Raw genomic sequence first — 15,342 nt, forward strand, 5'->3', positions numbered from 1 at the left:
TATAACATGTGCACACACACACACACACACAAACCATGCACACACACACACACACATTCTCCCAAAGATCCAGTAGGAAAGTACCTCTTACACTCAGAGAGAGACAAAAGGTGACATTTTGACTTGGAAATGTCTTAAAGGTCAAAACAAGCTGTTGAACTGTCTGGCACACTGACTTCTGCTCAAACTTTGAACCACTAAGGGGAAGCACTTGTACCAAGGCTGTAACCTGGGCACTGAATCACTGCTGTCCTGCACCTGGGCAATTCAGCCATTTCTCTAAAATATTTGAAATCTCCTTTGAAAGAGCAAGTGCTGAATAGCAGTAGGAAAGGACGTTTAACCTCTTCCACCCACTTTCAACAGAAAGGAATAATGAGACACAGGATACACTTTGGTTGATTTTTATTAAGTCTCTGGAGCTGAGATGTTCAGGATTTTCATCTTTGACAACTGGATCTGGGTGCAGGGGAAATAAAGAAAGGAACCAGTTTTTTATTCTCTGTGACTTTGTGGAGCCCGGAGAAGATACAGTGGCTGAGGTAGGTGGAGGTGGGGGAGTCTGGATGCAGGGCTGGAAACCAAAGATAGCCTGCCCGCCGCAGAGGGGACATGAGACTAAGGAGAAAAAACAGTTTCTTTTTTTTTTTTAATTAGGTAATTTCCTCAATTACATTTCCAATGCTATCCAAAAAGTCCCCAATACACTCCCCCCCAGTACCCCACCCACCCACCCCCACCCCGTGGCCCTGGCATTCCCCTGTACTGGGGCATATAAAGTTGGCAAGTCCAATGGGCCTCTCTTTCCAGTGATGGCCGACTAGGCCATCTTTTGATACAAATGCAGCTAGAGACAAGAGCTCTGGGGTACTGGTTAGTTCATAATAATGATCCACCTATGGGGTTGCAGTTCCCTTTAGCTCCTTGGGTACTTTCTCTAGCTCCTCCATTGGGGGCCCTGTGATCCATCCAATAGCTGACTGTGAGCATCTACTTCTGTGTTTGTTAGCCCCGGCATTGTCTCACAAGAGACATCTATATCTGGGTCCTTTCAGCAAAATCTTGCTAGTGTATGCAATGGTGTCAGCGTTTGGAAGCTGATTATGGGGTGGATCCATGGATATGGCAGTCTTTAGATGGTCCATCCTTTCTTCACAGCTCCAAACTTTATCTCTGTAATTCTTTCCATGGGTGTTTTGTTCCCAATTCCAAGAAGGGGCACAGTGTCCACACTTTGGTCTTCGTTCTTCTTGAGTTTCATGCGTTTAACAAATTGTATCTTATATCTTGGGTATCCTAAGTTTTTGGGCTAATATCCACTTATCAGTGAGTACATATTGTGTGAGTTCCTTTGTGATTGTGTTACCTCGCTCAGGATGATGCCCTCTAGGTCCATCCATTTGGCTAGGAATTTAATAAATTCATTCTTTTTAATAGCTGAGTAGTACTCCATTGTGTAAATGTACCACATTTTCTGTATCCATTCCTCTGTTGAGGGGCATCTGGGTTCTTTCCAGCTTCTGGCTATTATAAATAAGGCTGCTATGAACATAGTGGAGCATGTGTCCTTCTTACCAGTTGGGACATCTTCTGGATATATGCCCAGGAGAGGTATTTCTGGATCCTCCGGTAGTACTATGTTCAATTTTCTAAGGAACCGACAGACTGATTTCCAGAGTGGTTGTACAAGCTTGCAATCCCACCAACAATGAAGGAGTGTTCCTCTTTCTCCACATCCTTGCCAGCATCTGCTGTCACCTGAATTTTTGATCTTAGCCATTCTGACTGGTGTGAGGTGGAATCTCAGGGTTGTTTTGATTTGCATTTCCCTGATGATTAAGGATGTTGAACATTTTTTCAGGTGCTTCTCTGCCATTCGGTATTCCTCAGGTGAGAATTCTTTGTTCAGTTCTGAGCCCCATTTTTTAATGGGGTTATTTGATTTTCTGGAGTCTACCTTCTTGAGTTCCTTATATATATTGGATATTAGTCCCTTATCTGATTTAGGATAGGTAAAGATCCTTTCCCAATCTGTTGGTGGTCTTTTTGTCTTATTGACAGTGTCTTTTGCCTTGCAGAAGCTTTGCAACTTTATGAGGTCCCATTTATTGATTCTTGATCTTACAGCACAAGCCATTGCTGTTCTATTCAGGAATTTTTCCCCTGTACCCATATCTTTGAGGCTTTTCCCTACTTTCTCCTCTATAAGTTTCAGTGTCTCTGGTTTTATGTGGAGTTCCTTAATCCACTTAGATTTGACCTTGGTACAAGGAGATAGGAATGGATCAATTCGCATTCTTCTACATGATAACTGCCAGTTGTGCCAGCACCATTTGTTGAAAATGCTGTCTTTTTTCCACTGGATGGTTTTTGCTCCCTTGTCAAAAATCAAGTGACCATAGGTATGTGGGTTGATCTCAGGGTCTTCAATTCTGTTCCATTGGTCTACTTGTCTGTTGTTATACCAGTACCATGCAGTTTTTATCACAATTGCTCTGTAGTACAGCTTTAGGTCAGGCATGGTGATTCCTCCAGAGGTTCTTTTATCCTTGAGAAGAGTTTTTGCTATCCTAGGTTTTTTGTTGTTCCAGATGAATTTGCAGATTGCCCTTTCCAATTCGTTGGAATTTTGATGGGGATTGCATTGAATCTGTAGATTGCTTTTGGCAAGATAGCCATTTTTACAATGTTGATCCTGCCAATCCATGAGCATGGGAGGTTTTTCCATCTTCTGAGATCTTCTTTAATTTCTTTCTTCAGGGACTTGAAGTTCTTGTCATACAAATCTTTCACTTCCTTAGTTAGAGTCACGCCAAGGTATTTTATATTGTTTGTGACTATTGAGAAGGGTGTTGTTTCCCTAATTTCCTTCTCTGCTTGTTTATCCTTTGTGTACAGAAAGGCCATTGACTTGCTTGAGTTAATTTTATATCCAGCTACTTCACCGAAGCTATTTATCAGGCTTAGGAGTTCTCTGGTGGAATTTTTGGGGTCACTTATGTATACTATCATATCATCTGCAAAAAGTGATATTTTGACTTCATCTTTTCCAATTTGTATCCCTTTGATCTCCTTTTGTTGTCGAATTGCTCTGGCTAGGACTTCAAGTACAATGTTGAATAGGTAGGGAGAGAGTGGGCAGCCTTGTCTAGTCCCTGATTTTAGTGGAATTGCTTCCAGCTTCTCACCATTTACTTTGATGTTGGCTACTGGTTTGCTGTAGATTGCTTTTATCATGGTTAGGTATGGGCCTTGAATTCCTGATCTTTCCAAGACTTTTATCATGAATGGGTGTTGGATGTTGTCAAATGCTTTTTCAGCATCTAACGAGATGATCATGTTTTTGTCTTTGAGTTTGTTTATATAATGGATTACATTGATGGATTTTCGTATATTGAACCATCCTTGCATCCCTGGGATGAATCCTACTTGGTCAGGATGGATGATTTTTTGATGTGTTCTTGAATTCGGTTAGCGAGAACTTTATTGAGGATTTTTGCATCAATATTCATAAGGGAAATTGGTCTGAAGTTCTCTATTTTTGTTGGGTCTTTATGTGGTTTAGGTATCAGAGTAATTGTGGCTTCATAGAATGAGTTGGGTAGAGTACCTTCTGATTCTATTTTGTGGAATAGTTTGTGAAGAACTGGGATTAGTTCTTCTTTGAAGGTTTGATAGAACTCTGCACTAAACCCATCTGGTCCTGGGCTTTTCTTGGTTGGGAGACTATTAATGACTGCTTCTATTTCTTTAGGGGATATGGGACTGTTTAGATCATTAACCTGATCTTGATTTAACTTTGGTACCTGGTATCTGTCTAGAAACTTGTCCATTTCATCCAGGATCTCCAGTTTTGTTGAGTATAGCCTTTTGTAGAATGATCTGATGGTGTTTTGGATTTCTTCGGGGTCTGTTGTTATGTCTCCCTTTTCATTTCTGATTTTGTTAATTAGAGTACTTTCCCTATGCCCTCTAGTGAGTCTGGCTAAGGGTTTATCTATCTTGTTGATTTTCTCAAAGAACCAGCTCCTCAATTGGTTGATTCTTTGAATTGTTCTTCTTGTTTCCACTTGGTTGATTTCACCCCTGAGTTTGATTATTTCTTGCCGTCTACTCCTCTTGGGTGAATTTGCTTCCTTTCGTTCTAGAGCTTTTAGGTGTGTTGTCAAGCTGCTAATGTGTGCTCTCTCTAGTTTCTTTTTGGAGGCACTCAGAGCTATGAGTTTTCCTCTTAGAAATGCTTTCAGTGTGTCCCATAAGTTTGGGTATGTTGTGGCTTCATTTTCATTAAACTCCAGAAAGTCCTTAATTTCTTTCTTTATTCCTTCCTTGACCAAGGTATCATTGAGAAGAGTGTTGTTTAGTTTCCACGTGTGTGTTGGCTTTCTATTATTTATTTTGTTATTGAAGATCAGTCTTAGTCCATGGTGATCTGATAGGGTGCATGGGACAATTTCAATATTTTTGTATATATTGAGGCCTGTTTTGTGACCAATTATGTGGTCAATTTTGGAGAAGGTACCGTGAGGTGCTGAGAAGAAGGTATATCCTTTTGTTTTAGGATAAAATGTTCTGTAGATATCTGTCAGATCCATTTGTTTCATAACCTCTGTTAGTTTCAGTGTGTCCCTGTTTAGTTTCTGTTTCCATGATCTGTCCATTGGTGAAAGTGGTGTGTTGAAGTCTCCCACTATTATTGTGTGAGGTGCAATGTGTGCTTTCAGCTTTACTAAAGTATCTTTAATGAATGAGGCTGCCCTTGTATTTGGCGCATAGATATTCAGAATTGATAGTTCCTCTTGGAGGATTTTACCTTTGATGAGAATGAAGTGCCCATCCTTGTCTTTTTTGATGACTTTGGGTTGGAATTCAATCTTATCAGATATTATAATGGCTACTCCAGCTTGTTTCTTCCTACCATTTGCTTGGAAAATTGTTTTCCAGCCTTTCATTCTGAGGTAGTGTCTATCTTTTTCTCTGAGATGAGTTTCCTGTAAGCAGCAAAATGTTGGGTCCTGTTTCTGTAGCCAGCCTGTTAGTCTATGTCTTTTTATTGGGGAGTTGAGTCCATTGATATTAAGAGATATTAGGGAGAAGTAATTGTTGCTTCCTTTTATTTTTGTTGTTAGAGTTGGTGTTCTGTTTTTGTGGCTGTCTTCTTTTAGGTTTGTTGAGGGATTACCTTCTTGCTTTTTCTATGACGTGGTTTCCGTCCTTGTATTGTTTTTTTTCTGTTATTATCCTTTGAAGTGCTGGATTCGTGGAAAGATAATGTGTGAATTTGGTTTTATCGTGGAATACTTTGGTTTCTCCATCTATGGTAATTGAGAGTTTGGCTGGGTATAGTAGCCTGGGCTGGAATTTGTGTTCTCTTAGTTTCTGTATAACATCTGTCCAGGCCCTTCTGGCTTTCATAGTCTCTGGTGAAAAATCCGGTGTAATTCTGATGGGCTTGCCTTTATATGTTACTTGACCTTTTCCCCTTACTGCTTTTAGTATTCTATCTTTATTTAGTGCATTTGTTGTTCTGATTATTATGTGTCAGAAGGAATTTCTTTTCTGGTCCAGTCTATTTGGAGTTCTGTAAGCTTCTTGTATGTTCATGGGCATCTCTTTCTTTAGGTTTGGGAAGTTTTCTTCTATAATTTTGTTGAATATATTTGCTGGTCCTTTGAGTTGAAAATCTTCATTCTCATCTACTCCTATTATCCGTAGGTTTGGTCTTCTCATTTTGTCCTGGATTTCCTGGATATTTTGAGTTAGGATCTTTTTGGATTTTGTATTTTCTTTGATTGTCGTGCCGATGTTCTCTATGGAGTCTTCTGCACCTGAGATTCTCTCTTCCATCTCTTGTATTCTGTTGCTGATGCTCGTATCTATGGTTCCAGATTTCTTTCCTAGTGTTTCTATCTCCAGTGTTGCCTCAATTTGGGTTTTCTTCATTGTTTCTACTTCCCTTTTTAGGTCTTGGATGGTTTTATTCAATTCCATCACCTGTTTGGTCTGGTTTTCCTGCAATTCTTTAATGGATTTTTGTGCTTCCTCTTTAATGTCTTCTACCTGTTTAGCAGTGTTCTCCTGCAATTCTTTAAGGGATTTTTGTGCTTCCTCTTTAATGTCTTCTACCTGTTTAGCAGTGTTCTCCTGCAATTCTTTAAGGGATTTTTGTGCTTCCTCTTTAATGTCTTCTACCTGTTTAGCAGTGTTCTCCTGCAATTCTTTAAGGGATTTTTGTGCTTCCTCTTTAATGTCTTCTACCTGTTTACCAGTGTTCTTTTGTATTTCTTTAAGTGTGTTATTAAAGTCCTTCTTGATGTCCTCTACCATCATCGTGAGATATGCTTTTAGAACCGGGTCTAGCTTTTCCGGTGTGTTGGGGTGCCCTGGACTGGGCGAAGTTGGAGTGCTGGGTTCTGATGATGGTGAGTGGTCTTGGTTTCTGTTAGTAAGATTCTTACGTTGACCTTTCGCCATCTGGTAATCTCTGGGATTAGTTGTTATTGTTGTCACTGTTTAAAGATTGGAGCAGACTCTGTGTTCCACTCACCAGAAGTCTCAACATCCTGTGGCGGCTGTCGTGGGTAGCTGGCAGGTGTCAGCACACCCTGTGCTCTAGCTACCCCGGTGCTGTTCAGACCGGAAGAGGCTTGTGGCCCTACTCAGGCCGGATTTCTGCCTCCCCAACCAATGCAGTCTCAGGTCCCGCGTGATTGGACTGGAACAGAAGCTGTGTTCCACTCACCAGAAGTCTCAAAATCCTGTGGCGGGTGTCGTGGGTAGCTGGCGGGTGTCAGCCGACCCTGCGCTCTAGCTACCCAGGTGCTGGTCAGACCCGAAGAGGCTTATGGCCCTACTCAGGCCAGATTTCTGCTTCCCTAACTAATGCAGTCTCAGGTCCCGCGCGCGCAATTGAATTAGAGCAGAAGCTGTGTTCCACTCACCAGAAGTCTTAAGATCCTGTGGCGGGTGTTGTGGGTAGCTGGCGAGTGTCAGCCAACCTGCGCCCTAGCTACCCAGGTGCTGGTCTGACCGGAAGAGCAACAGTTTCTGAACTCATAGGGAAGTTCAGAAAGGTTAACTCAAAGCAAAATGGTGAAGTGAGGAGAGACTCTGGGAGGGTGAGAGATCTCCATCTGACAAAAGTCTGCTGAGTGAGCTGGAAAAGCAGGAAAGCATCATGGGACCCAGAAAGCACTGTGACATTAAGGGGAAAGGCCCCATGCAGAGAAGGCAGCAAACGAAGAGTAACTGACTGGCAGGGGACACAAACAAACAAGCTGTGGAGACAAGTGGACAAATAGACAGGACAGCTAACCAAAAACAGATTTTTCTGCAGGAATAGAACTGTGGGAGAGCCCAAACAAAGAAAAGGGAAGAGAACCTCAGGCAGCAGTGGGCTGGCATCCCCTCTGGAATCCCAGATCCAAGTTGAGAAGCTCTAGAGGGAAAGACCAAATGGTTCCCCAAATGTTGCTCTCTTGTCTGCAGGCTCTTCAGCAGTGTCTGAGATACAGTGAGTGCTCAACATAGTGAGGATAAAAAATGCCACGCGGTGCTTGGTACCCATTATTAAACTGTGGGTTCATGGAAGGGATGTCAAAGAACCAGGTTCTGCTATAGCTGAGCCAAATTTCAGTTCCCCAACGCGGGAACAGCCCAAGATCCAAATGAAATAGCCAGTGCACAAAGCCAAGGGTGGCTGAGGGGCACAAGGCTTTGGGAGATGGTCATGGTTTAACATCTCCTGTCTCCACATCTCCCCATAAGTCTCAAGCACACATTTAGGTGTCTGAGTCATTATTTGAGCCCACTTTGGAGATTATTTCTATAGTTTCCACAAAATACAAATAACACACCAAAATCTCAAATATGTTCAGCCTTTCAAAACTGCTAATGTCTGAATAAGAACTAGTCTATCAGCCTAACAACTGGTAGGGAAAGACCCATGGTAGAGGGACTCAGAACACGCAGATTTCCTAAGAGCCCTAAACAGAATCGAGATCAAAGGCAGTAGAATTGACCTTGAGAGGAGGGCCAGGATGCTTATGCATCTCCAGATAATTCATCCTCCCAGCAGAAATCCCCAAAGTGGAAAGCAATGCAGGTCAGGTAGGGAAGTAAGGATGGGTTGGTGCTGATGGTAGACTGCTCTGCCCTGGGTACACCATGCTCAGAAGCACGGGGATGTACTCGGGGTGTAGGCAACTGTGAAGTTTCAAAGTGAAAAGCTGAACAGGCTGAAAATCCAACAATTCTTAGACCCATGAGAGAAATAAGGTCCAGGGCAAAGTACCAAACATTGGGAAGACACCGGAAGATGCAGGAAGCTACCGCACGTGTAACAGAAACCTCCCCAGCAGCAGTTCCCAACTCCTGGGGCACAACCACTGCAAAACACATATTTCCAGTGCTCTTGGGAACTGAGTCACTGCTCAGTAGCAAAATTACAGTTATATAGTAGCAATGAAAATAAGTGTATGGTTGAAGTTCTTTTTTTATAATTTTTAATATTTTTATTACATATTTTCCTCAATTACATTTCCAATGCTATCCCAAAAGTCCCCTGTACCCTCCCCCCCACTTCCCTACTCACCCATTCCCATTTTTTTGGCCCTGGCGTTCCCCTGTACTGGGGCATATAAAGTTTGTGTGTCCAATGAGACTCTCTTTCCAGTGATGGCCTACTAGGCCATCTTTTGATACATATGCAGCTAGAGTCAAGAGCTCCGGGGTACTGGTTAGTTCATAATGTTGTTCCACATATAGGGTTGCAGATCCCTTTAGCTCCTTGGGTACTTTCTCTAGCTCCTCCATTGGGAGCCCTGTGATCCATCCAATAGATGACTGTGACCATCCACTTCTGTGTTTGCTAGGCCCCAGCATAGTCTCACAAGAGAAAGCTATATCTGTGTCCTTTCAGCAAAATCTTGCTAGTGTATGCAATGGTGTCAGCGTTTGGAAGCTGATTATGGGGTGGATCCATGGATATGGCAGTCTCTAGATGGTCCATCCTTTTGTCACAGCTCCAAACTTTGTCTCTGTAACTCCTTCCATGGGTGTTTTGTTCCCAATTCTAAGAAGGGGCACAGTGTCCACACTTTGGTCTTCATTCTTCTTGAGTTTCATGCTTTTAGCAAATTGTATCTTATATCTTGGGTATCCTAAGTTTTGGGCTAATATCCACTTATCTGTGAGTACATATTGTGTGAGTTCCTTTGTGATTGTGTTACCTCGCTCAGGATGATGCCCTCTAGGTCCATCCATTTGGCTAGGAATTTAATAAATTCATTCTTTTTTAATAGCTGAGTAGTACTCCATTGTGTAAATGTACCACATTTTCTGTATCCATTCCTCTGTTGAGGGGCATCTGGGTTCTTTCCAGCTTCTGGCTATTATAAATAAGGCTGCTATGAACATAGTGGAGCATGTGTCCTTCTTACCAGTTGGGACATCTTCTGGATATATGCCCAGGAGAGGTATTGCTGGATCCTCCGGTAGTACTATGTTCAATTTTCTAAGGAACCGACAGACTGATTTCCAGAGTGGTTGTACAAGCTTGCAATCCCACCAACAATGAAGGAGTGTTCCTCTTTCTCCACATCCTTGCCAGCATCTGCTGTCACCTGAATTTTTGATCTTAGCCATTCTGACTGGTGTGAGGTGGAATCTCAGGGTTGTTTTGATTTGCATTTCCCTGATGATTAAGGATGTTGAACATTTTTTCAGGTGCTTCTCTGCCATTCGGTATTCCTCAGGTGAGAATTCTTTGTTCAGTTCTGAGCCCCATTTTTTAATGGGGTTATTTGATTTTCTGGAGTCTACCTTCTTGAGTTCCTTATATATATTGGATATTAGTCCCTTATCTGATTTAGGATAGGTAAAGATCCTTTCCCAATCTGTTGGTGGTCTTTTTGTCTTATTGACGGTGTCTTTTGCCTTGCAAAAGCTTTGCAGTTTCATGAGGATTTGTGATGGGATTTGTCAATATTCGATCTTACAGCACAAGCCATTGCTGTACTATTCAGGAATTTTCCCCCTGTGCCCACGTCTAGGGGGCAAGAGAAAAAGCGCCAGGCATTCCGAAAGCGAGCAGTGTGAAGAGGCAGCTCAAGCATCAGGAGCTGGAGCAGAGATGTCGGAGGGAATTCAAAGCAACCAAGTCAACAACTAGATTCTCTGCTGCATAAAACAGGCATCGGGCAAGAACACATGGCAAGTGTACCTGGAAAGTCAGAAATCATGATCACGGCCTTAAGGGCTCACAGACACTGGAAATGATAGCGTAGCAAAAATGAAGATCTTGGATGGGCTTTTTAGTATTTGTAGACACAGCTGGGGAAAAAGAGTCTCCCATGAATCAACCGTACAAGCTGTAACAAGCTGCAGGGGGTAGGAGAGCAACAGAAGAGAAGAAAGAGGCAGGAGAGCCAAGGAAGCTCAGAGAATCCAAAGCAGGGCAGATGGGGGTGGGAATAAGGCATGCAGGCAGGAATAAATAATCCTATACACAGGCTGGCAAAAGAAATCAAAACTACAGAAAAAAATTCTGCAGCAAGCCAGAAGGCAAGAATAAAAACACCTTTACCTGTACAGGAGGGATGATAAAGACCTCACAGAGCAAGCAAGAAAAGAGTAGGCTGACATACTTAACGTTTTGAGCAGAGAAAACGTTAACTAGAACTATCCTTGAAAAGTGAAAATAATATTTAAAAAAAAATCTCAGGCAAAGAAAACTGAAGGTGTGAATTGTGTGTGCCTGCTTTTCACAGGACATGAAAAGGAGTCAGAGGGGGCGGGTAAGGGAGAGAGGAGGGGGAGTGAGAGGGGGAGGGGAGGAAAAGGGGAGGGAAAGAGGGAGAAAGAGGGAGAGGGAGAGGGAGGAGAGAGGAAGAGGGAGAGAGAGAAAGAGAGAGAGAACCATATGGGTCAGAAACACGGTTTGCAAAATGAAAGGAAAAGCATTAGGGAAGGATTGATGACTATAAAAGAAACCCTGAGTTTCGTGTCCTTTATTGGTCTAGCAGGATGCCCAAAGTCATGTCTACTTGTGAATTCTCATCTCATGTGTCGCTATACAACTGTACATTTAGATGTATGCAGAGCCCCTGCTTGTATGAGAGAAATGACTGAGAGCCATGACATTAGGGACAAGAGGGCAAGTCAAAGTTCTGCATTAAACACGGAACACCAAGGTTCGTGAAGTGATACAGAATGACTTCAAAGTGAACTCGGATTAGTTCTCCGTTATAAACTTTAGGGCAACTGCTAAATTTTTTTTAAGTGTAACTGCCCTGCTCATCAAAGAAAGACACTGCGATGATAAAATATTAAAATCATAAAATATTAAAATCATAAAAGGAGAGCAAATACAGTGGTGTCTGCCTTTAGTCCCCGCATTCTGGAAGCTGAGGCAGTAGGATCGTAAGCTCTGGGCCACCTGGGCTGTACAGCAAGGCCCTGTCTCAAGAGACAGACAGACAGACATGCTAGAGAGATGGCTCACCAGTTAAGAGTGCTTTCTGATCATGGTTCCTGGTACACACAGTAGGTGGCCTCACAGCTGTCTGCAACAACAGTTCCAGGGACACACACATACACACACACACTCCATTTGAGAGAAACTACAAGACTCCGATGGGAGAAATCCAAGAGTTAGATAAATAAATGAAGACACCTCACGCTTATGGATGGGAAGGTTCAGTATCATAGAGACACCGGCTCTTCCTGGTTTGATCCAGGGTCACTGTAATTCTAACTGAAAGCCCAGCAACTCACTTGCCAAAACGATGCTATAGCTGGTACACGAGAGACAAGCAGAATGGCCAGCACCACATTGAAGGAGAAGGACAAAGTGAAGGAGGAAAACCCATCTGGCTCCAAGATGAACTGAACACCTGCGGTAATCACGATAGTACGGACGGTACTGGGGGGACAGACTAACAGATCAATGGAACAGGATGTAGTCCAAAAATACACCCACAAAAATAGTCAGCTGAGTATAACAGAGGAGCTAAAGCAATAAAATAGAACATGCATGCAGTCTTTTCTACAGAGAGTCCTACAGTAGCTAGACATATTCATATTAAAAATCTGCATTTAGCCACAGACATGAAGATAAAATACAGAACGGTCAAACTATTTGAAAACGGCAAAGGATTAAACCTAAATAACCTTGGATTTGATGGGTGAATTTTAGGTATAACCCCAAATATAATCTCAGAGAGGAGAGAGAGGGAGGGAGGGAGGGAGAGAGGGAGGGAAAAGAAGAGAGGGGGAGGGGAGGGGAGGGGAGGGGGAAGGGGAGGGGAAAGGGGAGGGAGAGGGAGAGAGCACTGATATTGTCCCTGATATGGTCTCCTCTACCAAAGACACTGGGGGAAATAGTTACAAAAGTCTTATCTGAAAAAGAACTGATTTTCAAAATATACAAAGAGCTCTGAAAACCTAAGATTAAGAAAATAGGCAGAGGCTGGAGAGATGGCTCAGAAGCTAAGAGCACTGGCTGCTCTTGCAGGGAACTTGGGTTCAGTTCCCAGCACCCACATGGCAGCTCACAACCATCTGTAACTCCAGGATCAGATGCCCTCATCTGGCTTCCACGGGCACTGCACACATGTGGTGCACACACACACACACACACACACACACACACACACACACACACACAGGCAATAAGACCAACAAAGCTAAAGACCAATAAGAATGAAATAAAACAAAATAAGTATGTTTTAAAAGAAAAGTACAGACCAGTAAAAAGGTGCCAACCATCTGCACACATCTCATTAAGAAAGGCTCTCTAGTGGAGAATTAGCACATGGGAAGAGGTTGTAAGTCACGTGCCATCAGGGAAAGGCATATCACGAGATAATGAGGTGTTACGAATCAATCAGAGTAGCTCAGTCCAAAACTGTGACAATATCAGATGCTGGCAAGGATGTGGGACAGCAGAGACTCTCACCCACAGCCTGCAGGAGCACAAAATGATACAGACACTTAGGAAGACAGCTTGGCTATTTTTTTTTCTAAAATTAAATATTGCCTTACTGTATAACACAGCCATAGTGTTTCTTGGCATTTTCTCAAATGGGTCTAAAATGTTATGTTCACAGAAATACCCTGCATGTGGATATTAATAATTTACTAATAATTGCCACCAAGATGTCCTTTAGTGAATAGCTAGGTAAACTGAGGTGTTACTGAGCAGTGTGTGGATCCCTATTTAGTGCTAACACGCGTTGAGCTGCCCAGTAGTGAGAAGATGTGAAGGAAACCTCAATGCACATTGCTCCCTCAAGGAAGGTGACCTGAAAAGGCTTCGTCCTGTGGGAGTCCAGTGGTGTGACAGACTGAACTATGGAGGCATGAGATGCACGTTGGAGGTGCTGTGGGGATATGAGTGATGAGGGAGAGCACACAGGGCTGTTGGGTAGTGAAACACTCAGATGATTCTGAATATGTGACCTTGTAATGTACATGTGACCAAACCCATAGAATACAACACCAAGACTAAGCCCTTATGTGAGCCATGGCTTCTGAGAGTGATGGTCAGTCTACATTTATCAGTTAGGGCAAGCATTTCATTGCTGAAAGATACTGATAACAGGGGTGCTATGCATGTGTGGGGTAGGAGTGTATGAGACCACCTTTGTGAGCATGTGTGTGTGTGTGTGTGTATGTGTGTATATATGTGTATATGTGTGTATGTGTATATGTGTGTATATATATGTGTGTGTATGTATGTGTGCATGTGCACTGTGTGTATGTGTGTGTATATATGTGTGTGCATGTGCATAGTGTATATGTGTGTGTACATGTGTATGTTTGTGCATTGTATGTACGTGTGTATGTGTGTATATATGAATGCATGTGCATTGTGTATATGTGTGTATGTATGTGTGTGCATTGTGTGTATATGTGTGTATGTACATATATGTGTGTGCATGTGTGTGCATGTATGTATGTGTGTGCATGTGTGTATGTGTGTGCATATATGTATATGTATATGTGTGTGTGCCTGTGCTTGAACACTGTATGTGTATGTATATGTGTGTGTGCCTGTGCTTGAACATTGTATGTGTATTATGTGTGTGTGTGTGTGCATGTATGTGTATGAGTGCACACATGTACTCTCCTGCAGAGGCTAGAGCAGGGCATCAAGTGTTTTCCTCTAGTGTTCTCTGTCTTGACACCTGAGACAAAGTCTCACATTGAATTGGAAGCTCGACACTTTGGCAAAATAGTCAGCAAGCTCCTAGGAGCCATCTGTCTCTGCTCCCCCTCTCCCAATGCTGTATCCCAGACCTGTGCAGCCACACCTGGGTGCTGGAGACTTGAACTCAGGTCCCCATGCTTGTAGAGTAAACACTCTCACCCACTGAGCAATATTCTCATCCTCTAAACTGTTCTCTCTTTTTTTTTTCTTTTTAATAATCTTTACAAAGAAAACAAATCAGGACCTTACTCAAAGGCACAGTGTACTCACCAAGAGCATGTCGTTTCCTTTTCCCTTGAGGGCAGATATGGCCAACAAGAGTAGAGTGGATAGGGTGTGTGTGTTCTGAGAAAACTCAGAAGTGTGCCTCTTGACCTCTACCAAACAACTCCTGGTTGGAGCTCAGTGGACAGCGTGGAACGTTAAATCACGGAGAGCAGATGTCACATGGAACCACAGATGTCACATGGAACCACAGATGTCACATGGAACCACAGATGTCACATGGAACCACAGATGCCACATGGCAAATACCGTTGTGCTGAAGGAAGAGGACCCAGGTTTTACAGAGCTGGTGCTGTGTCCTTTCTTGCCTCCTTGGAAACCTGTTTCTAAAATCAATCAATCTCACCCCTGCCCCTGCCCCTACCCCTGCCCCTGCCCATCCTTGTTCTATATCAAGTCCAGAGCTCCATTACTACAGTAATATGCTTCCAGACTGCTTTTAATTGTAGGAGAAATAAACTCCCTTCTTGTTTAAACTAAACACACTCTCTAACAGGAAGACCTATCTCAGCCTTATACATGACTCACTTCTAGGGTAACCCCAATACCAGTAGCACTTGGGCCAAGAGGATAGGTGGCGCTCATAGTTGGGCCTGCGTCACATCTAGCTCTGTCCTCTGCATGTCTATCCAACCTTGAGTAAGCATGCTACCACCAGACCACCCTTCATGCCTGACAGACACCATTGCAAGCTCTAGACTGGGCCTCAGACACCAGAGCAGGGAATTCTAAGCCCTGAGGAACCCAAGAATGTCACAGAAACCCCAGAAAGTCCATGTGGCCCTGCAATCTGCTCAGATACAAGGTGTGCCTTCTGAGGTCCAAGTAGTCTCTGTGTCACTCTT

General features: G+C 43.0%; 1 protein-coding gene across 1 annotated transcript in view; it reads right to left on the bottom strand.

Moving 5' to 3' along the window:
* The window catches only part of Scd5 (stearoyl-CoA desaturase 5), a 77,717-nt gene that overhangs the window by 23,257 nt on the left and 39,118 nt on the right, over positions 1–15,342 (bottom strand). Inside the window, 2 exon segments of the mRNA XM_021163367.1 lie at positions 212–236; positions 14,438–14,477. Coding sequence (XP_021019026.1) covers positions 212–236; positions 14,438–14,477 — 65 coding nt within the window.

Source organism: Mus caroli, unplaced genomic scaffold (assembly GCF_978045245.1).
Source record: "Mus caroli unplaced genomic scaffold, Mus_caroli_1 scaffold_4, whole genome shotgun sequence".
Classification (NCBI taxonomy): Eukaryota; Metazoa; Chordata; class Mammalia; order Rodentia; family Muridae; genus Mus; species Mus caroli.